General features: G+C 43.0%; 2 protein-coding genes across 6 annotated transcripts in view; both read left to right on the top strand.

Annotated features, from left to right (window-relative positions):
- LOC310767376 (catenin delta-2-like) overlaps window positions 1-20,756 on the top strand; it is a gene marked incomplete at its 3' end in the record, with an annotated part of 296,885 nt that extends 276,129 nt beyond the window's left edge. The window contains exon 8 of the mRNA XM_083624246.1: window positions 20,590-20,756. Coding sequence (XP_083480372.1) covers window positions 20,590-20,756 — 167 coding nt within the window. The remainder of the gene's footprint in view (window positions 1-20,589) is intronic.
- Window positions 1-23,483, top strand: part of CTNND2 (catenin delta 2) — a 245,222-nt gene that overhangs the window by 6,233 nt on the left and 215,506 nt on the right. The gene's annotated exons all lie outside the window — the stretch shown is intronic.

The raw sequence follows: 23,483 nt of genomic DNA, 5'->3' as shown, positions 1-23,483 counted from the left end.
TGGGAACCTGGATAGCTGCTGCCAGTCTACATAGACAGTGCTGAACTTATTAGTATTAGTATAACGCCCTTCATCTGAAGATCCTAGGTCAATTTACAACAGAAAAAGTACAAAATGAGAATACAAAATACATAATAAAACAGAAACCAGTAGCCTCCCTCCCACAAACACATTTCAAAGCCACAGAATGCCAATCAATCAGCTGAACCCCTGGTTGAAGATAAATGTTTTCACCTGGCTCCTAAATATAGGTTCCAGGTGAACCTCCCTTGGAAGAGCTAAATGGTCCAATGGAATCACCTGGTGTAAGGCAGCTTCCTGGGTTTTTTTTCTAATTCTGAATGAAAACGACATTAAAAACAGGTAATTTTGAGGGCCCAGTGGAGGTGGGGGGAGCTGTACTACATTGACACATGCAATTTAGCAATGCAGTCAACTGCTTTGAATGTTATAAATAAATAGTTTCCATAGAGATCCCCATTTACTTTAAAAGGAAGAGAAAGGAATAGAAGCCGAATCACCGAGATCCTGTTTGTGGCGCTTATATGATGGAGTAATGATTTCATAATTGGATTTTGCACCTGTATAACATGAACATATGTTTTTCTTGGAGAGAGGTTTTTGCTAATTCAGCTATTCAGCTGAGACATTGGGGGGGGGTGCAGTTCAGCATTTTATTGTAATGACTTGGTTGTTGTTTTTCATACAAGCAAGAAGTGTCGCAATCCATTTTTGGCCATTGTTCCTACAGGAGACGGAGGTTGCTCTTGGAACGGGAAGGTCTGCATGGCACTTGACTCAAGTAGGCAGCTTAATAGAGTATTGCTGTTTCTCTTATTATTTCCATCAGCTGCAGAATGGTTGGCTGCTGATGGAGTTTGATGGAAGCTGGTCTATGCACACTAATTGACTTCTTTTATTGCAATTAATAGAAAATCTAGCTTTTGTGATCATGTGTTTGGGAATGTCCGATGCAAAATTGGGTGTGATAAGGCTTAGTATAAATTAGAGCCCAATAGGAAATAAGAAAAAAAAGTTATTTTTTTAAAGCTGTTTAAAGCTGTTATTGAGTGGGATGCGGGTAGCGCTGTGGGTTAAACCACAGAGCCTAGGACTTGCCAATCAGAGGGTCGGTGGTTCGAATCCCCGCGACGGGGTGAGCTCCCGTTGCTGGGTCCCTGCTCCTGCCAACCTAGCAGTTCGAAAGCACATCAAAGTGCAAGTAGATAAATAGCTACCGCTTCGGCGGGAAGGTAAACGGCGTTTCTGTGCGCTGCTCTGGTTCGCCAGAAGCGGCTTAGTCATGCTGGCCACATGACTCAGAAACTGTACACCGGCTCCCTCGGCCAATAAAGCGAGATGAGTGCCGCAACCCCAGAGTCGGCCATGACTGGACCTAATGGTCATGGGTCCCTTTACCTTTACCTTAATTTATTGAGTAATTATTTATTGTTTCAAAGAAATGTTGCAATGACCAATCTCTTCCTAAAAGTCCTCCAAGAACTGAGGTGTCTCCTTCGCATTCTGAAAGGGATAACATCCGAGATCTCCTTCTGGCTCTTTCATGCGAATGGCTTATATTGGCTGGCAGGCAGAGGCGTACCTAGGCTCCCTTGCGCCCTTGGCAAGGAGATGTATTGGCATCTCTGAAACCCGGAGAGATTTAAAAAGTTTGCTTTCCTTCACTCGCTGCTTTCTCTTCTGCCTCCTTCCTCCCTTCCCTTTTCCTACTGCAACTCTTGCCTGATCTCTTTGTCTTTCTTTCCTCCAAGATTGTAGCCTTAAAGATTGCAACAGATTATTTTTTTTGTATAGACCATTCTGAACCTTACCTCTCCTGCTCTGCCAAGTATTAACCCATTTTCTTAACTATAAATGCCTTAGAACCTATTTACGTTTGTTTGTTTGTTTATAAGATTTCTTATCTGCCCTTACCATAGGGTCCCAGGGTGGGTTTAAGCCGGGGTGCCCAAACTTTTTTCAAAGAGGGACGGATTTGATGAAGTGAACATGCGTGGAGTTGTTGAGCTTTTTTTAGAATTTGACCCCAATAAAGGATTAGGCCCCCAAAACGGACTTTGACTTTGGACATGCCTGGTTTCAGCTATAGAATCTACAGTTATAAAACAAGTAGAGAAAACCATTCCAGATGGAGCAGAGCAGTATAAATTCTGCAAAAGAGGCATTGCCCACAGAACAAAGTACATTGATTGGTAATATGACTACTCTCCATGCATGGATTTCTCATGCTGGTGGAGTGCAGTTCAGCTGACTCACCTTGGACATGGGGCTGTGACCATGGCCCTACAATAAACTATTTGAAGTCATTCCTTTCCAGAGTAATCATGAGCACTAAGATTTTTGTCCTCCCGAATGGGGAGGAAAGGAGAAGGTGACAGCAAACACAAGAAAGCTATTTTCTGAGAAAGGAGAAAATAAATAGGCTTCTTTGTTGTTTGTTTGGCTTCTTTGGGTTGTTGTTTTTTTGTCAAAGGTGGTTTTCTGCTTCATGTATACACGTTAGAAATTCAGGTCTTGTCTGTTCATGATAGATTATGACATCTCAAGAGAGGGAAACTGAACAAGCCTTTGTTTTTCGTTTCTTAGCACTTCTTTAACTCCACTGACTAATGAACTCTTGAATCAAAGGATGCCTTTGTTAAATATAAAACACTGCCAGATCTCTTCAATTAAACCCTTTGGAATCATGGTACCCAGACCTTGAGCGGGGGGCAGGGGGAGGTGCAGTGAAAGAAATGTTAAACTGCCTTTAACAAACAGAAACAGGGTTTTTCACAGTTCACCTTTAAAAAAAAAAGCCTGGTAGTGTTGCTTTTAATTCAAAGAATTAGATCTCTGTTCCTTGTTCCCTGTTTTCAGTAACCAAGCTAAGCATTTACTACTACCCCTGAGGATTTTTAACACTAATGAGAAAGTAGTAGCCACTTATTCTGGACATATCCTTTTGGTTTGCGTAAGTGGCATGTGAGGGTACTTTAAATTGACTTTAAATTACAGTTTTCTGATCTAGACATAAAGATAAATTAGTTAAAGAAACTTTAATTTCATAGGAACCATATGAGGTAGATTTTGTTTGAGACATTGACTGTTTGAACATCACATCAAACTATGGTTTAGCAAGACATGAAAGAGCCTAGCTTTCTCCTGGGCTCACATCTCCCCTCCCCAGAAGATGAGGAGTTTGGAAGGCTTTTCATCTCTTTCTGGTTAACAATCATGTTGTCCAGCAGGGGTGCCAACTTGAATAAAATATATGGGGGGCTCAGATAAGCCCCACTTGCATAATCGATCACAAGATGTGGCGCGCACACACACACACACACACACACCATTTGAATGACAATGGCTATCAACTTTTGGGTCCCCTGGCCCCCTCAAATATTTTATTGGGGCATCCAAAGGGACCTCAGCCCCTAGGAGTTGGCTCTTAAATTGTCCAGTCCAGCAAACTGTGTCTACTACAACTGTACTTAGTTTTAAACAAGCTCATTTCAAACTGTGGTTTCTAAAACACTGGCTTGTTTAGCTAACCACAGGCAATTTAACCATAGTTCTGTGTTTGGACAACACAGGAAGCTGAAATTAACTAAAAGAGTAAATTTCTGAACGGCTCCTCTTGGCTGTGTAGGTGGAGGAGTGGGTAAGTGGGAGCTTGGGAGGAGTCCAGATTCATTCACATCTTGCTTCCGCCATAGTTTAGCGATGTCCAAACACAGCCATAGCGATGATTAGGAACATCCAGTCAGTTTCATGTCTGTGCAGGGATATGAACCCCAGTCTAATCAGCACATGTCCATTCTGCCTTGCTGACTCTCGCAACATCTCTTCTTTATTTCATTTATCCTTCTGCCCTCCCATGATCTCCAGTAATGCCTTCTTTTCTTGCCTCACCAAAATCTTCTCTTCATCGGAGTCCATTTCCCAAAAAGGAATATTACAGATTTGTTCCTAGAGCTTCTTGTTCTATTAGCTGCAATTGATGCTGATCTCAAACTTTCGTCAGCAATAGATTTCAAAATATACCTTTTGAAATTCTTTCTGTAAACATGAGGCCAGAAAAAATTTTTAACCTGAACATTTGCATAATTGTGATATTTCTTGCAATAAACAGTTTAAGTGATCTGGACTGGAGCTAGCTTTTAAGGTGTTTAATATTCCTGGGTTATACTTTTAGTGTTCAGACTGCTGCAGTTTAGGCAAGAATTAGTATACACATTGGCTTTAAAGTACACATTATCCTAATTTTACATTTATGTAATTGACCCCTTTATTCTCTTAACTATTCCCTTATTGGTGATCCTTTCCACAAGTTTGTGAATACTGTGTATTTTAAAGGACAGGTGAAGTGGATTTGATGTTTTAAACTGCTGCATCAGATGCCTGGCTTTGTGCGTCTCCATCAGGATCCAAAGAGCTACTTGTGCCATGGACTAAAAATAACAAAAATAACAACGATAATAATTTTATTATCCCTCCCCCGCCTAACTGACCGGGTTGCCCCAGCCACTCTGGGTGGCTTCCAAAATACATAAAATCATAAAAAACATTCCACATTTAAAAACTTCCCTATACAGTGGTATCTCGGGTTACATACGCTTCAGGTTACTGACTCCGCTAACCCAGAAATAGTGCTTCAGGTTAAGAACTTTGCTTCAGGATAAGAACAGACATCATTCTCCGGCAGCACAGCGGCAGCAGGAGGCCCCATTAGCTAATGAGATGGCCTTCTGCCTGTTTCCCTGTAGCTTTACTTCTCACAGTGAGGGAACCACAGAAGGCCCTCAGAGCTGGATCTCATTGTCCAAACTGAACGATAGGGGCGGAGATGCTCCTTCATATTTACAGGGCCGAAGCCATTTAGGGCTTCAAAGCATTGGTGCTGACTATTAAATTGTGCTTGGAGATGTTCTGGGAGCCAATGTGGGTCTTTCAGGATCAGTGTTATGTGGTCCACTCCCAGTCACCAGTCTAGCTGCCGCATTCTGGCAGCCCCACGTAGAGCACATTGTAGTAGTCCAGGCAGGAGATAACCAGGGCATGTAACCAGGGCAAGACAGTGCACAGGCAGGTAGGATCTCAGCTGGCATACCAGACTTGTGTTTACATGAAAATATTTTCCCTCCGCAAAATAAAAACTGTATTATACAATGTTCTTCCATTTCAGACATCTTTTGTCATCCAGCTTGAGGGGTCCTAATTTAAAGGAGCACAAGTTTAAAGAACTATTTGTGGAACTATTTGAGCAGGTCTCTGGATTCCTGCTTTTGTCTATAGGAATGTATACTAGCTGATTCTGTGATGACCACTTTCAGGTGGCATTTTCCTTGGGCTGTGTAAACATAATCTTAACCTACTTTAAAGTCAGTCCCATCAATGGGATTTGCTTTTCAGTAAACACGTTTATGATGTTTTCCAACAATAATAAGGAAAATGCATTCTTTATGTTCTTTGGAGGTTTTTGAGTGATAGGTTATGTCTGTGGTTCAGTTTGGAGCTGTCTTAGAATTTTATGAGCTTCCTTTGAGAGTGTTGAGGGGAAGACTATTTTCCCAGTAGTTCTTTCCTGCCTTGGAAAGTTTGTGCAAGCATGCTGATGGTGTCACAAGCATGTGCCTTGTTGTATTTTCTCCTGGGAATAGAAGTTCTCACTGCAGTGGTGGTGATCTGCCTTTCCTCCCCAAACAAACACTGTTGAAAATGAGAGAATACTTTAGGTGTGGATGGGAAACAGTACCTACATAAAATGTTTGCAGGCACTAGTTGAGAAAATTATCTCAAGTGGAGAGAAGATACTCCTCCAACAGAAGGCTGCTTGGTTGAGTGGTCTGATCATGCGGCTCACAATAAGAGTTTAATAAGTGATTAGCTTGAAAGAACTCAGATGTGCACAATGTTCTGCTTGCTTGCTTGCTTGCTTCCCATAAGTCTGCAGGACTAGATGGGCCACTAGTCTGATCCCACAAGGTCTTCTAATGTTGATTCATTCATTCATTTTACAGTGGTACTTTGGGTTACAGACACTTCAGGTTACAGACGCTTCAGGTTACAGACTCCACTAACCCAGAAATAGTACCTCGGGTTAAGAACTTTGCTTCAGGATGAGAAAAGAAATCGTGCAGTGGCAGCGCAGCGGCAGCAGGAGGCCCCATTAGCTAAAGTGGTGCTTCAGGTTAAGAACAGTTTCAGGTTAAGTACGGACCTCCGGAACGAATTAAGTACTTAACCCGAGGTACCACTGTACTATGAATATAACAAGATTACTCAAACAGCATGCAGCATTCCAACAGCAAAAATAACAAGGGAGATTCACAGTTTCACCTTAGTCCTAGAAACACCCCTTCCATGATGTTGCTCACATTCACCTACAAAGTGACCTAGCCAGCCTGAATGTGCATGTGCAGAATATCATTCTGCATTCCAACCTGGCCAAGAAAATCTGGGGCCAATTTTATTTGTTGATGTATCTTAGGTGGAAATATTGATAAAGGAGCTTAATCAAAGAGCTCTTCAAGCAGCATGCATGATAAAATTGTATGAAATACACAGCTAAAAAGCCACAGACCTATTTAAAAAAACATACACATAAAATAACAATCCAAAAATATAAGAAGAGCCCTGCTGGTTTGGGCTCAAGGCCCATCAAGTCCTACATTCTGTTCCCACGGTGGCCAGCTAGATGCCCAAGGGAAGCATGGAGGCAGGTCCAGAGCACAACAGCCCTCTTCCCCATCTGTCATTCCCAGCTGCTGGTTGGGAGGCGTATTGAGAGGCGTATTGTATACAACAGTGGTGGCAGAACATAGCTATTCAGTTTGTAATACAGTACAGTGGTACCTTGGTTTGCATACGTCTTGGTTTGCATACGTTTTGGATTACAAACATGTCAACCCAGAAGTGCGTGTCCCAGTTTGCAACCTTTTTTTGGATTACAGTGGTACCTTGGACTAAGTACTTAATTCATTCCAGAGGTCCATACTTAACCTGAAACTGTTCTTAACCTGAAGCACCACTTTAGCTAATGGGGCCTCCTGCTGCAGCTGTGCCACCGCAGCACGATTTCTGTTCTCATCGTGAAGCAAAGTTCTTAACCTGAAGCACTATTTCTGGGTTAGCAGAGTCTGTAACCTGAAGCGTATGTAACCCGAGGTACCACTGAACATTGGCTAAAGCGCGTCTTGGGTTACAACCTGTTTTGGTTTACAAACGGACCTCTGGAACAGATTATGGTTGTAAAGCAAGGTACCACCATAGTTGAAAACAAATACCTGTTTGGTAGGCTTGCTGAAATAACAGGTTTCCAGCAAGTATCTAAAACAATATAGGGAGGTTAGGCCTGCCTAACACACGATTTCTAATACAACCAAACATTATGAGCCAGGCAAGGAATTACGAAATTTGTTGACATCTTTGATTACAATTATCCAGAAACATCACTGAATTTCTGTAGTGATAATGATGATTTTTGGGTGATGCGCCTCTTTCTCAGTTTCCATGGTGTTTAGGGGGTGGGTGGGTGCTATTTCAAAATTCTGATCAGAGCTTATTTCACAATTAATGTACCTGTTGGCAGATAATGATGTGCCAAAGTGTAAAGAGAACTCTCTCTCTCTCTCTCTCTCTCTCTCTCTCTCTCTCTCTCTCTCTCTCTCATCTTACCTGTACCATATTCTCATATACAGCTCACATGGTGCAGTCTTACTCAAAAACTATTTGTTAATGGGTGTTTTCAGAGTTAGTACATGCCATCTTGCTATGTTTCATCATGTGTATTTATTAACAGAGCTTTTTGTGTGTAAGGCTGAAATTATTTATCTGCAAATCTTTTCAGCATTATACAGTAAATTTGTTTTTATGTCGCCTTCTGACCTTCAGAAAGGTTACATATGTTAAATATACATCTCAATACAGTAAAACCTAGAAGCAATAAAAATTCTTGCAACAGTCTCTCAAATGGCATCGAATGAGAAGGGTTAATAGTTATCAAAAAAAATAATTAAAAGCCTGACAGAATAAAAATGTCTTGGGGTGCATCAAAGTTGGGATTATCTGAATTTCCAGTGGCAATCCTGATGCAGCCCCCTGATACCCTGTTCTGTTACAAATTTGGGAGCCAGTGTGGTGTAGTGGTTAAGAGCAGTAATCTCGTAATCTGGGGAACTGGGTTCGCATCTCCGCTCCTTCACATGCAGCTGCTGAGTGACCTTGGGCTAGTCACACTTCTCTGAAGTCTCTCAGCCCCACTCACCTCACAGAGTGTTTGTTGTGGGGGAGGAAGGGAAAGGAGAATGTTAGCCACTTTGAGACTTCTTCGGGTAGTGATAAAGCGGGATATCAAATCCAATTTCTATTAATTGTAGCATTGTCATACTAAATCTGTACCTCTTGCATTTCATAAATATTGTAAGCCAACTTCTTTTGTTTTTAGACCTGTCTACTGAATAGTAAATGCATTAAATAAGCAAAACCTTTAGAATACAGGACTAGAGAGAGCAGCAAACACAGATAACAAGTAAGCCTTTGTTTTTGACACCAACTGTTAGATCAAACCTATACATGTTTTGTGAAGTGGGGAGAGGAGGGGGAGAAACAATGCCAGGTTTTTCAGCTGGAAGATTAAAAACGCTTGTGTTATACTCCTTCTCTCTAGTCATAAGCGCAACAGTTCTCCTTCACTCCGTACTTGCGTAACGAAGTTAACCCCCTATAGGGCTGGCCCCTTTCCAGACCTGGCAGACTCCTTTGAACACCTGCAAAATAGGCGACATGTCAGGTACTGGATTCCCCACACCCCACCCGGAGCACTGTGTCTGTCTTTTTGCTGGGGAAAGTACAGCTGTTGAAATTATGCCGCTCATACAGCTGCGAAAAGAACAGGATCCCTGCTGGTAGCAACCCTTACCACCAAGCTGGCATCTACACCAGTGGAAGATGGCATATAACCTACCATAATGCACCTTTTTTTTTTTTTTTTAGGGATGCGGGTGGCACTGTGGTCTAAACCACAGAGCCCAGGCCTTGCCGATCGGAAGGTCGGCTGTTCAAATCCCCGCGACGGGGTGAGCTCCCGTTGTTGGGTCCCAGCTCCTGCCAACCTAGCAGTTCAAAAGCACGTCAAAGTGCAAGTAGATAAATAGGTACCACTCCGGCGGGAAGGTAAAGGGCGTTTCCGTGCACTGCTCTGGTTTTGCCAGAAGTGGCTTAGTCATGCTGGCCACATGACCTGGAAAAAACTGTCTGCGGACAAACGCCAGCTCCTTCGGCCAGTAAAGCAAGATGAGCGCCACAACCCCAGAGTCGTTTGCGGCTGGACTTAACTGTCAGGGGTCCTTTACCTTTTTGTTAATACACCTTTTTACCAGCTCAGTCAATAGTTCTGAAATTATTTTATCAGTATTGCCGTGGACAAGACTGGGAAGGAGACAGCACAGTCATTTGTCCTTCCAGACAGACATAGCTGTGGTAGATTGCTATATAGCCTTTGTGGAGGCTGAACCGTGTGTGGGTAGCAGTTCTCTTGGGACTCTTGCCTTAGTACAGTTGTTGAGCTCATATGAACCATCGCCAGGTAATAGAGAGAGTCATTTAGATCCCAGTCTCCTCTATACCGCTGATGGATTACTTTAATTAAAGTTAGAATTTGCTTTCTCAGTGTGAAGATGGAGATTTGAAAAAGCAAATATGTGATGGCTTTATTTTGATGAGAGGTAAAGTTCTGCTTTTAGCTAAGGAGCAGAATATAATCAGATTTGTGGGTGACGCACAGATGGGGAAAATTGGCTCAGAAATTAAAAGACAAAAATAGTTCAGTTGAGCTATGTTCTAGGCAAATCTTAGGAGTTTTGAGGAATCTTACTCATGAGGTTAGTTTCAAAGGTGCTTCCCTGCATACAGAAAATTCTTCTTCCATACTCATGCTACAGCAGAAATTGCAGCAAATCACTGATTGAGTCTGGCTGCCTTGAGCAATTTTTTAGTGCCCCTCCCAAGGCCAGTGTGGTAGTGCCAGGTGGCACTGTGCCCTCTCTGCTCTTCGGATGATGGATGCAGTTTTCTTCCCCATTGTGCTGCTGTGCTGGGTGGAGAGGTTATTTAGCTTTACATTTCTCCTGGATTAAACCCAGAGCCTAGATGCCAAGGTTTCAGTGGTGGCCAAGAGTGTGTTTGTATGTTTAAAACTCGTTCCTATAGATGTCTGATCAGACCATGGTAACACATGCCTTAGTTATAACATGTGTGCATTACTGTAACATGCTCTACATGGGGCTACTTTTGGAACAGTGTTTGAAACTCTCATTGTTTTAGGCGCATTTTGCGACATGGAATTTCATTAGGACGGGCAGTTTCTGAGCTCTGGGCGCAATACCGCGCCTAAGATTTCAGATTAAAACTGCAGCGTGGAAGGAAAGGAGGACCTTTCTCTGCCTCCTCCCTTCTATCTACTCTCTGAAGACCGGAGAAGAGACCCTCTTAAGAATATTAGGGGGATGGGCAGGGGAAGGACTAGAACATGTGAAAAATGGACGTAATATTTTGGCTGCAGTTCATTCATTTTCAGCTTTGTATTATTGTTATTTAAAAAGCGTGCCTAGACACTCCTTTGGAGAGGTGTTTGGAAACTTCAGCAGGTCCAAGATGCTTGTGGCTAGATTGCTGACCAGCTCCAGTCTAGCAGGGGCAAAAGAAACTCTACCAGCTACCAGTCTATTTTGGGGCACAGTTGAAAGTGACTTACACAGCCCTATGCTTGGGTCCAGGGTATATGAAAGATAACATCTCCGTATATGAGCCTGCTTGGGCTTTAAGATCTTCTGGGGAGGCCTTTCTCTCAGTCCTGCCAACTTCACAGGCATGTTTGATGAGGACATGAGAAACCTTCTCGGTGGCTGCTCTCATATTGTGGAGCTCCTTTCTGTGGGAGCCTAAGCTAGCTTTCATTTTTCCAGCAGTCAAATACTTTTTTGTTTAGACATCTTTCTGGACACTACCCGTCCCCTAACACCCTTTCTAAAAACTGTTGACAGCAAAGCATCATCTTAAGAGGAATTCCTCCTTCTCCCTCAAACACAAAGGAGTGCTTCTTTGTGCATTGTAGAAGTAATATTCTAAAATGGTTGGGGAACCTTTCTGCTTCCACGTATTAATGACCTCTAGTTCCCAATAGTCCCAGCCAGCATCACCAGGAGTGAGGAATGATGGGAGTTACAGTTCACCAACATCTGAAGGAGCACAGGTTCCTCGCCCCAATCTACATGCAAAGTATTCTTCAGAACTATTTTGCTTACTCATATACAAATTCAGTTGGCTGAAACTAATATGATTAACTGACTTGAGAGTCCTTTAATTTGATGATAGTCTTACTTCCAATCCCATAGTTTCAGTGTGAGAACTAAACATTACCTTAAATTGTTTCTCTGAAATCAATGAGGATTGAAATGGTAGCAGGACCATGCCTTACAGGTAATGTGATATTTTACAGAACTTGTGGATTTTGTTTTCCCATATTTTGGCTGGATGCACTCCTTTGCCCTGAAATACAACAAGACTGCTAATTGACTTGCAGAATCACAACCATTATGTTTTAAATGAGCCACACAAGCTTCTGTTCCAACTATTAACCAGCATTAGCATGATTATGGAAATAATTAGTAGATCTCTGAAGAAAATGTTGTTTTCTTTTGGCCTGAACGTGGCCTTGAAAGTTAATGAAGCTTTCCCTAGAAAGTAGCAAAAGTGTAGGTTGCAGTTTTAGTAAAACACAGAAATCCGAAATGTCATCGGAACGTTTGGTTTTTAGATGGCTTTATGTAATAGGAAACGTAATTTGTATTGCCTCAAAAATTACTTCTGTGTTAAGTTACACTTACCTGATTTTTGTATTTGGATTCTTGACTGCATGTAAATTGAAGGTGATTAGTTTAAAGTTCCCCTAAAAAATGTTTTGAATTTATAATAGGTAATGAGTCAAAGCATTCATGGAAAAGAAGCTGCACAAAAACTTGTGCATCCTCCTCCTCATAGATTTTATTTGTATTTAGTCATTAGACCAATCACAAAAGTTTTCTCTATCATTTTAGCACAACAAATGGCAGTCCATGGAAAACCCATTTGCCATTTTGTCTGATTTAGTGGAAAACAGTGAAGCAAATTGAGTTGTGGACGAGGCCTAACTCAATTCCTGTCCCCCACCCCTGGCGAACAGCTCAGTGTCAAACTGCAACACTTGGTTTCACACATGCATCCCTCATAAGAGCTGCCTCTCTTTTCTCCATACCACTAATGACTCTTCTTCCTTTTGTTGTGACCATTTCTTTTTCACTCAGAAAGTGGCAGGAAAAGGTCCAAAAGATGGTTGTTGAACAGTTCTGTGTAGCAGGTGAAATAAATTGATCCTTTTGCTTATTTCTGTGGGTTTGACCAGTTCTGAGATCTGTTACAGATATGTTGGGCAAGAAGGCGAATAATTCTGGAGCTTCTACAGATGCTGTCCACTCTCCTTAAATAGAAGAATGGGTTTCTGGACACTTTAGTCAACATGATGCCCAATTTTTCAAAGCTTCTACTGTTGCTGGAGTTTGTAGCAAGCATGCATAGCACGTGATCTACTAATTCACTGAAGATTTCATAAACCACCTGCTTGTTTGGGATTGGAAAAATAGGATGGAGCTTGTCAAGCATCTGCGGACCATAATTAGTAGTTAGTGGGCCACGTTCAGCTTGGTGGGTCATATATTCTGTAGACCTGGCTTGTAATGTTTCCTTGGGGCATAGGATTTATTGGGATTCAGCCAGCTGAATACTTCCACCTGCAGGGGGCGGGAAACCTAGCTATGGTTGAGCACATCCATTCATTCCCAAGAATTAATCTTTTAGAAGGAGAAGTTCATTATGGGCTCTGCCTAGAGACTTCTTCGCTTCTAATGAATGTGGAGCAACTCCATACATATTCAATGCCTTTCCTCTGCAGAACTGAGCTAATGTGTATGCAAAAAGTGAGCTCTGGAATGGTTTTCCCTTATATATTTTCCCGGTTATTATATGTGTGTACATAAAAACTAGATGAAAATAAGGTCCACATTAGTTCAGCATTTGGCTTCCAGCAGCAGTTAATTAGGTATGTCTGGGAGCTTATGCGCAGGTCATAAATGCAATGACCATGTTACTTGTCCTCAGCATCTGATATAGCCTTTGTATGTTGAAGCTTTGTATGTTTAGCTTTGGCGGCTAATAGCTGTTGATAGTGCTATCCTTCATGAATCTGTCATATATATATATATATATATATACACACACACACATACACACACACACACACACACACACACATACAGAGAGAGAGAGAGAGAAATATCTATCATCTATCTATCATCTATCTATCTATCTATCTATCTATATAATGATGATTAGGATAGCGGCCAGCACACCTTTGGGATTTGTTGTTGCTGTTGTTGTTTAGTCGTGTCCACCTCTTCGTGACCCCATGGACCAGAGCACACCAGGCACTCCTGTCTTCCACTGCCTCCTGCAGTTTGGTCAAACTCATGTTAGTAGCTTTGAGAACACTGTCCAACCATCTCGTCCTCTGCCATCCCCTTCTCCTTGTGCCCTCAATCTTTCCCAACATCAGGGTCTTTTCCAGGGAGTCTTCTCTTCTCATGAGGTGGCCAAAGTATTGGAGCCTCAGCTTCAGGATCTGTCCTTCCAGTGAGCACTCAGGGCTGATTTCCTTCAGAATGGATAGGTTTGATCTCCTCCAGCACCATAATTCAAAAGCATCAATTGTTCAGTGATGAGCCTTCTTTATGGTCCAGTTCTGGATAGGCATGTGTAAATTATGTTTGGAGGAGACCAATCTTAGCTAGGCTGCAAGATGCATCTTCTCACAAAGTGACTGAGACTGCAGGTTTTGAGTGAGATCTCTCTATCGGAATTCCTGTAGTTCATTGGTGCTGTGGGGTGTGTGTGTGTGTGTGTGTGTGTGTGTGTAAAATGCCTGGCTATACTGTTAATAGTTATAGGGGCTATGGGAATTGTGTATTATATATATATATATACACCAATCAAACATCAGATTTATGTAGCTAAATATTACTCTTGTTCAAGACCTCAGTACAGGGTTGGAAACTCCCATTGTTCTAGGTGCATTTTGCAAAAGGGAATTTCTTTAGTGTGAGCAGTTTCTGAGCTCTGGGCACAGCACTCCTGGTGCTGAGGGTGTGGAAGGAGAAATTCCTCAGCATGAGACTTCCAGGAGATCTCTGCAGCATCAGGCAAATTGATAGGTGCCACCTCTCAGCTGGCCTTAGTTTCCCTTTTGGCAGCCTGAAATTGGCTGCCCTTAGGTTTAGGAATGCGGTTCGAATCCCCGCGGCGGGGTGAGCTCCCGTCTTTCGGTCCCAGCTCCTGCCCACCTAGCAGTTCGAAAGCACCCTTAAGTGCAAGTAGATAAATAGGTACCGCTTTATAGCGGTGTGTATGTGTGTGTGTGTATGTGTGTGTGTGTGTGTGTGTGTATATATATATATATATATATATATATATATATATATATATATCAGCGTTTCCGTGTGCTGCGCTGGTGCTGGCTCGCCAGAGCAGCTTCGTCACGCTGGCCACGTGACTCGGAAGTGTCTCCAGACAGCGCTGGCCCCCGGCCTCTTAAGTGAGATGGGCGCACAACCCTAGAGTCGGACACGACTGGCCCGTACGGGCAGGGGTACCTTTACCTTTACCTTTAGGCTTAGGAATACAGCTGCCTTTTCCCTCCCTCCCTTCCCCATCAGTCTCACCCACTGAAAAGGGACAGGAAACAAAGATCATGGCAGTCCTCCTTGAAACTGCTGGAGGAATGGGCTTGTGAGCTCCTGAAGCAAATTTTGAAAATGACAGGGACACTCTGCAAAGGAGGGGGGCATCCTGAGAGGAGAGGAGGAGGAGAAGAGGAGAAATCCAGTGAATGCTTGCAGAGAGAGAGAGAGAGCAGTGTGATAGCCTGTTCATTTTTTTGCATTTCTCTTTCATCCTCAGTGCAGAAGGGGAAACTCCAATAAGGGGCTGGGTAAGGAGAGTTTAACCAGCTGCCAGGCTGCCTCTGGAGCGCGCTGAATTCAGCCAGCCCTGATTGGCCCATGCGCCTGCCTCTGTTCTATTCTTGCTTTCTTCCTTCCCTCTCAAGGAGGGGGGAGGGGTAATTAATTGCACAGGAGAAATTAAACCTTGGGTGGAATTTCACACATGTGGGATGTAGAAGGAGAACTAGGCAGAATGTGGTTTCCGAACTTCCCACCCAGAGTCCATTTGAAAACCGCTGAGCATCTTGGTGGACCACTTTATGCTTTTTCTGTCTGTTTAGCAACTCTAATGCACTGTGCTTTACAATGTTAAGGAATTCAAACTGTAATACAATAAAATACAATATATAAGAAACAAGCAATTTGGGTGCCATGGGGGGGGGGTTGTTTTCAATTTGGATCTGCCTGTTACTTGGAAGTAAATCCCAACTGAGTTCAATTCGGTTTCCTCCCAAGTAAAACATGCGTGGATTGAGGACCAGGAAACTTTTTCTTTGTTTTCTTTTCAACCCAACATGTTTTGTTCAGGTTTTAGTTGTCTTGTTTAAAAGCATATCATACATTAAAAGTACATTAATTTGAAATATACTAGCCAGTTAGTTACGGTGGTTTAAGTAGTGCATGTTAAAGTGTTACCTACCTCAGACTCTCACAGTGATGCTTAAAATCAAAACAAAGTCTTAGGTTTGTGAACTGGACACTCAAAGTGGGTATCTCTGCCAACAGTTGTATAGGCCTATAATATGTGTTACTTGTGGCGCCAAAAAGATATATGAAGGAAAGGAGGTGTAGGGAGAATCCAGGGCTTGTCTGCAGAGTGGAAGGAAAGGAGGATCTTTTTCTGCCTTTCTACTTCCAGCCACTCACTGAAGACTGGAGAAGACACCCTCTTGTGAATATTAGGGCGGTGGGCAAGGGAAGCATGGCTTTATTTTTTGCCATCTTCAGATGCGGATTAGACCAAGTGAAAAAAGAACACAAGAGTTTAGCTGCAGTTCATTCATTTTCATATTTGTATTCTTGTTAATAATAATAATAATAATAATAATAATAATTAATTTTATTTATATCCCACTCTCCCCAGCCGAAGCCAGGCTCAGAGCGGCTAACGACAGTGTGTTAAAAAGAGTGTCTAGACATTATGCTGCTGCACCCATAACCTAGGTTTAAGGTGCCATTTAGCTCCTAACTTTCATATCTCAGTTTCTAACACTGCCTCAGTATTGTGTGTTTTTTGTTTGTTTGTTTTTAATGCTGACTGGAAATGATACTGCAAACCTCCACTTTCCTTAATGAGAAGTTTTTATATAAGGGCAAGGGCTGGTTAAATTTGCTCTTGCATATTTTGAAAAGGTGTGCATACCCTGATACCTGCACAAATGCCCAGAATGGAAAAGATGGGGGAGGGCAGGAGAGAAGAGTAACTGAGGGAGGGGACAAAGCAGTCCAGCCCTGACCCTCCCCATCAAGCTCAACACACTTGTGCAAAATGACAAGTGGCAGAATAGCATCAAATATCCGAACAGGATATGTAGAAGCTAACAAGCCAATCGTTGTTGTTTAGTTGTTTAGTCGTGTCCGACTCTTCGTGACCCCATGGACCAGAGCACACCAGGCACTCCTGTCTTCCACTGCCTCCTGCAGTTTGGTCAAACTCATGCTGGTAGCTTCGAGAACACTAGCCAACCATCTTGTCCTCTGCCGTCCCCTTCTCCTTGTGCCCTCCATCTTTCCCAACATCAGGGTCTTTTCCAGGGAGTCTTCTCTTCTCATGAGGTGGCCAAAGTATTGGAGACTCAGCTTCAGGATCTGTCCTTCCACTGATCACTCAGGGCTGATTTCCTTAAGAATGAATAGGTTTGATCTTCTTGCAGTCCATGGGACTCTCAAGAGTCAATCATATGTGGACATAAAAACCACATCTGAACAATCCATTTGCAATATAAAGCACTCTGAAACGGGGGCTTGAGTCTAGTTTCCAGAACTTGGTCTTGATAATCGGCTATGGTTAACACAATTGCATGTATTTGACATTGCAAAGACCATGTAAATCATTGTAAGAATAATTATTATTTGTACCCTGCCCAACTGACCGGGTTGCCCCAGGTAAAAACCAGGAAAGGTGGAGTAAGGGAAAGGGAAGGGCGCACACGAGCCTGTGCCTAGATCTCGTAAACATCAGCACCAGGTCACTGAGTACACCTGAGTACAAAATCAGAAAGGCAGAAATCAATATTCAAAAAAGAAGCTATCCTGTTTTGAGCAACATTCCTCTGTGGATATTGTGACTGAGAGCAGCACAGCACCGCCCGTGACCCTAGTTATACTGTAGACCCAGAGGGGTGTGTGGTCTGGTTCTCTGGAAGTACCACGGTTCTTTTGATCTTCAGACCACTCCCACTCTAAAGAACAAATATAAAAAGATTTTGCAAAATAAATGTTTATTCCTTCTGCTGTCCCTCCCTGAAAACACTTTTGCTGTTTTCTTGTGTTTTCTTATAAACAAAGTCGTATCTTCTTTCTGCTTCGTTTATTTTATATTTTTGAAGAAGGGGGGGGGGGAATCAAAGCTTCGAAAGGCACTTCCGTTCCAGACAATTTTGTTTTGAATTTGGGAATTGTCAAGGAGCTGTGGTTAGCCACCCAGACTGTGTGCCGTTGCCTGGCACCGTTGCCTAGTAACGTCATGCTATCGCTTTAGCACTCAGCCTTGAGTTAGAGTCTAATAATGAAAAGAAAGTTAGATGTGGTCATTTACATCGAAAGAAATTGCTGTCTGTCTGTGTGTCCGGTTGTTTGCGATTTTTAAAAATAGCTATTTTCTAAACTCAGTTTTTCATCTTGCATGGGTGCAAAATGGGGTTGTTGTTTTTCCTGCTATGAAGCAATAGTTTTTAATTTTTGTTCTCTTCTTTTGCTTTCATTTTAGCAGGGATTGGGGTGTGCTTGTCACCTAGACGTTTTGGTCCCATCCCCCCACCAGTTTTGCCCAAATGTAGCCTTTTGAGATAAAAATTGCTGGATGTGAAGATCAGAGAAATGTAGAGTTGGAAGGGACCACAAGGGTCATCTAGTCCAGCCCCCTGCAATACAGGAATCTTCTGTGCAAGGCGATCTAGAGTACGGCTGGAAAGGTGTACAGCTCTAATGCCTTGGATCACCTGGCAAGAAAATGGGACCAAGGGGACTCCAACTTAAAGAACCGTTAGCAGAGTATTTACCACTGTCCTCAGGGTTGTGTTCATGTCAATGCACATACCTGACCATTAGAATTTCCACACAGCAAAGGTAACTGGCATGGATCCCCAGAAGGCAGCGTATGTTCAGAAGGGGATCCCAACAGTTTGAAAAACACTGCCCCCTTTTATTGCAAGAACAGCCAAAAAACACACACAATTATCATGAATATGCAAAGTGAAGAATGTCTGCTTTGGATATTGCGTGACACAGGTAGCTCTTTATGATTTCATCCAAATTGGTTCTCTCCAGAAATCACAATTCTGGTCCTTGATGCTTAAAGAACAAAGACTGTTGTTTTTTCCACCCCTCAGCTTCAAACATTTCCTTCTGTTCTTTCAGAACTCTTCAGAATTACTAACAACTTTTGTTGCCTTTTAAGTTTTGCTATGGAACAAATCAGGGCAGGGCGGGGGGACGACGGCAACGACGACTTTCAACAGACCAGTCAGTGCATTCATGTTTTCTACCACAGCTTTTCTTGTTTGGCAGCTGTCCTCATTGTGCTCAGAAGCATTCACCTGCTTATGGAACTTCAGCACCAAAAGTTGAAGCAAGAGGCAGGTGGAGGTGGGGAGAAATGAGACTGAGACCAAAAAATGCGATGAGAGGCAGAAATACACCTAGCCACAGAAACAAGAGTCAGTTCGCTCCTGGAAAGGCAATTCTTAATTGTGTGGCAAGCTTAATTTTCAAGCTTAATTGCAGGTGGGGGGGGAGAGTGAGAAAATGAATGAATGTGTGTAAATGAATGAATGAGTGTGCACGTGTGTGTTTATGAGCTTATGTGTGGGTAGCCTTGTCCATCCCCCCCACCACCATTAGTCTGGAACATTAACTATGAGGGAAATGTGAGCCCCTACAGAAGGAAGAGGCCTCTGCCAAAGAAGATTGGCAAAATAAATTATTGAACTATGCAGGACAAATTACCGTATTTTTCGTCCCATAGGGCGCACCGGCCCATAGGATGCACCTAGTTTTTTGGGGGGGAAATAAAGGGGAAAAAGTTTCCTTTATTTTCCCCCCAAAACCAGGTTGGGGAATCCAAACCAGGTCGGGGAACAGCGGGATGGCGGCGCTGTGCCTCCCCGCTGTCCCCCGAGCTTGTGGGCTGCAGGCTGCTGCCCGCAAGCCTTGTGCACCGACCCCTCTCACTCTCCAGGCTTCAGTGAAAGCCTGCATTCGCCCCATAGGACGCACACACATTTCCCCTTCATTTTTGGAGGGGAAAAAGTGCGTCCTATAGGGCGAAAAATACGGTAGTCAACTTGAAACCCAAGAAAGAAAGAGGACTTTGATTGTTTTTTTTTAAAGGGGGCAAATGTTTAATGCATATTTTTAAAGCTTTGTGTATAGATTTCTACATGAGTATAACTTTTAAAAGTCACTTGTAGTAAGATGATGAAGGTTTTAAAATTGGATTGTTAAGAATGTAAGGTTTTACAGGCGTGCATGAACAAGCATAAAACAATGGAACCAAGAGGGGGAGTGGAGGGAAGTCAAGCAAAAAATTATGGTTTAAAAATTTGTTTATGTTTTTTTTCTTTATGCATTGTTATTTTTGGAAAATTAATAAAATGTTATTTTTTTAAAAAAAAAAACTATGAGGGAATGTCGCCCTTGAGCTGAAAGGTTTTCTCCTCCTATCTTAAATAAGTGGTATCCTTCTGGCTTCAGCCAATGTGAAGGTAGTTAGAGATCCAGTAATCTTGCAGCAGTTGCAATGGTGAGCTGATCATTTGCAATCCAGTCAAGGTATGGCCAATTGGTACAGATCTCTGGCTCCCCTTGTGGATGCAGCTGCTGCACTGAGACTGAAGCTGCGAAAGGGATAATATATAGCATTTGCTATCTTGAGTATATGAAGTTATCCTTTCAGACTTGCTTACTCCTCATTGTGCTGGCAGCAGGCATGGTAGATCACTGGGTAGGCCTTGACGATATATCAATATATTGCCCAGAGCCAGTATGAGGAGCAGATTGCAATGTTGGCTTCACTCAGCTGTATATCGCTGGTGAGATCACCACCTCTCTTAAGTCTCTCTGCTAGCAACGCTCGCTGGAGGAAGTAAAGATTCCTTGACTCCCTCCAACAGGGACTGCTAGCAGAGGGACTCAGGAGCAGGCGGTTTCACCAGTGATATACAGCTGAGTGAAACCGCCACCCCACTCTGCCCTCAGATACTGTGCAGAGGGAGAAACAAGCCACATTGTTGAGGCGCCAATAGGCTTATTCCTCCCTCTGCATTTTTTTACTGCTCAGCTGAGGAGTGTGCAATTGCTACTCCCCTCAGCCAAGCAGTTAAAGAATCTACCAGCCAGGCACTAGCTCCCGCGCAAGTAGGGGAAGAACTGGGGATGGGGAGGGTTCCTGCTCCCCAGCAGAGCCGTGCAAAGGAGCCCATCGAGGAAAGAGATGGAGAATCCTAAATGGATGTCCTCACTAATTGGATCAGGACAAAAGGCACTTTGGTGATCCATTGCCTTTTTATAATAATTTTTATTGGTTTTGCAGTTTAGTTTTCCATTTACAAAAAGGAAAAATGCAATCCAAAAGTACAGAGTTCTCTGAATTCTCCGACTTCCATCCTCCCTTTTGTGGCGTCCACTAATAATCATTTTCACTGCATATCATATTTCTTTGGTGATCCATTGTCAACCCCTTTGATCAGAATGTGTGATTTCAAAGCCCGGGAAGTTGGTTGCACAGGCAAGATGCAAGCTTGGTTAGTAAGTGGAAGCCCATCAAGCTGTGATTCATGCCTCCGCGTTAGGTTCACCTGTTTTTCCACTGGTTGTTTTAGCTGCAGATGATGCTGTTTGCTGTTTCCCACATATCAACCTGCATTTAAAGATAGACCAAACAGGGTAGGCCGTTTCTCCTGGTCATCTGGCATCTCTGCCCAATTCCTTGCTCTTTTCTTTTTGCTTTTTTTCAAAGGGGGAGTGATGTGTTCATGGCTCAAGTGTTCACAAGGGCTAACCCAGGGTTTCCCAAACTTGGGTCTCCAACTGCTGTTGGACTACCAGCTCCCATTATCCCTAGCTAGCAGGACCAGTGGTCAGGGGTGATGGGAATTGTAGCTCAAAAGCAGCTGGAGACCCAAGTCTGGGAAACCCTGGATTAACCAATCCCTTTACACTGCTTGACATCTCTCCTGCCTTGAATCCAGCTTTGCCTGATTGGAATGCTTGATCCTGGCTTGGATGAAGGACATGGTCTTTTGGACTCTAGAAAGCTGCCTGGCACTCTTGCTGCCAAGCAGCTTGTGAGCTTTATGAGAATGAGTCACCCGTCTCTTCCGAAGGTAGTGAAATGCTGGGCAGGCTTTGGCAAACTCTCTGGTTAGCACCATCCTTTCCCTCCCTTTGCTTGCTTTCGTTTTGTTTAGAGAGCGCAAGTTACACAGTGTGTGTGTGTAATTTCTTACTCCACTGCATTGTAGTCCTATTTGTGGGTTTTATCTGAAGCCTTGCAAGGGCTTAACACCACCAGGATTAAGGGGATAATGCATTAGTTTACAGGATACTGGGAAATGAGCTGCAAAGGAAGCTGAACCCCATGCAGTGTGCAAGCCTGTAGTACCCTGCCTCTGTAAAAACCAGACAGTAAGGAATAAGATTCCAGTGCTAAGATTGCAGGAGACTCCTGAGGCACCTCATTTATTTTCTGCTTCAACACTGGTAATTGCCTCCATTTCGTGCATACAGGAATTATGTTTATATTAAGGGAGGGTTTGATTTTTTTAAGAATGGGCAAGTATTAGTGCATTCCTAAGGAATGCAACTGCAGAGTGCAGAGGATGCGGGTGGTGCTGTGGTCTAAACCACAGAGCCTAGGACTTGCCGATCAGAAGGTCGGCGGTTCGAATCCCCGCGACGGGGTGAGCTCCCGTTGCTCGGTCCCTGCTCCTGCCCACCTAGCAGTTCGAAAGCACGTCAAGTGCAAGTAGATAAATAGGTACCGCTCCGGTGGGAAGGTAAACGGCGTTTCCGTGCACTGCTCTGGTTAGCCAGAAGTGGCTTAGTCATGCTGGCCACATGACCCGGAAGCTGTCTGCGGACAAAAGCCGGCTCCCTCGGCCTTTAGAGTGAGATTAGCGCCGCAACCCCCAGACTGCAACAGGACTGTCCTGTAGCAGGAGCTGGGCTTGCAGCATCAAGTGATGAAATCGTTAAACCAGTGGAATATTCACCGTACAAGCGGTGTTTCAGTGGTTCCTTTTCAAAATCAGGAATATATTCCCAGAATTTGCCAGTGTGTGTTCAGAAGATACATCTCTTCTGCATTTGAAATGCAGTATTTTTAACAAGATACCACAGGACCATATGATTAACATTTAACAAGCACAGATCTTGGGTTGGTTTGAGTCTAAGAGGTGACAGTGTTTAAGGTGTGTACCAGTTTTTGCCATATGGCCTGTTACATCTTAAAGCTTAATTTAGCCATCTGCTACATAATGTTTACAAATACATTTTTGCTTGCTTGGGCTAGTACGGATTTTTCCTCATGTTTTAGCTCCCCAGGGTGTCAACATATTGCGAACGTTATTCCATCATCTGCTTGCAAAACGATATCAAGAAATTATAGCTCTGAAAGTAGTTCTGTGTGGTAGAGGTTAAGTGGTGAGATCACCTTAACTGATATGGTGGTTAATACAAGCACCTCACAGCTTTAATCCTTGTCTTTAGTCTTTTATTTATGCCTGGCTATAGTATGGATATTGTGGTAGCTCTATTGAGAGAGGACTTTATTCTCCCTTTTTGACATAATGTAACATGTGGAAAACAATGTATGTTCAGCTGACTAAAATGTTGAGTAGCAACATAACTACAGAGGCTCCTAGTTTTCCTGTCAGTCAACAGAAAATAACTCTTATGTTTGGTTACCAGAAGAGATGCATAAGATACAAAAATTGCACTAAACATGCTTGTTTGTTTTTTAAGTTAAAACATGTAAATAGGGTATCTGCATGGGTGGTTGTGTGGGGAAGGGGAAATTTGAGAAAACCACCTTCTCCCTCTTCTGTTCTCTAGCAGGAGCCTTTATTATACTGCAATCTCTTCTATTCTGGATACAGCCCAATTTTTTTCATGAGTATGTGCATTATCTCCTAATGATAGCTTTAATATACGTGCCCTGGGGGATTTCGGTTT

This window comes from Podarcis filfolensis (genome assembly GCF_964270895.1).
Source record: "Podarcis filfolensis genome assembly, chromosome: 7".
NCBI classification, from domain to species: domain Eukaryota; kingdom Metazoa; phylum Chordata; class Lepidosauria; order Squamata; family Lacertidae; genus Podarcis; species Podarcis filfolensis.
Note: the sequence above shows the minus strand (reverse complement) of the source record. Positions and strands in the feature narration are given on the sequence as shown.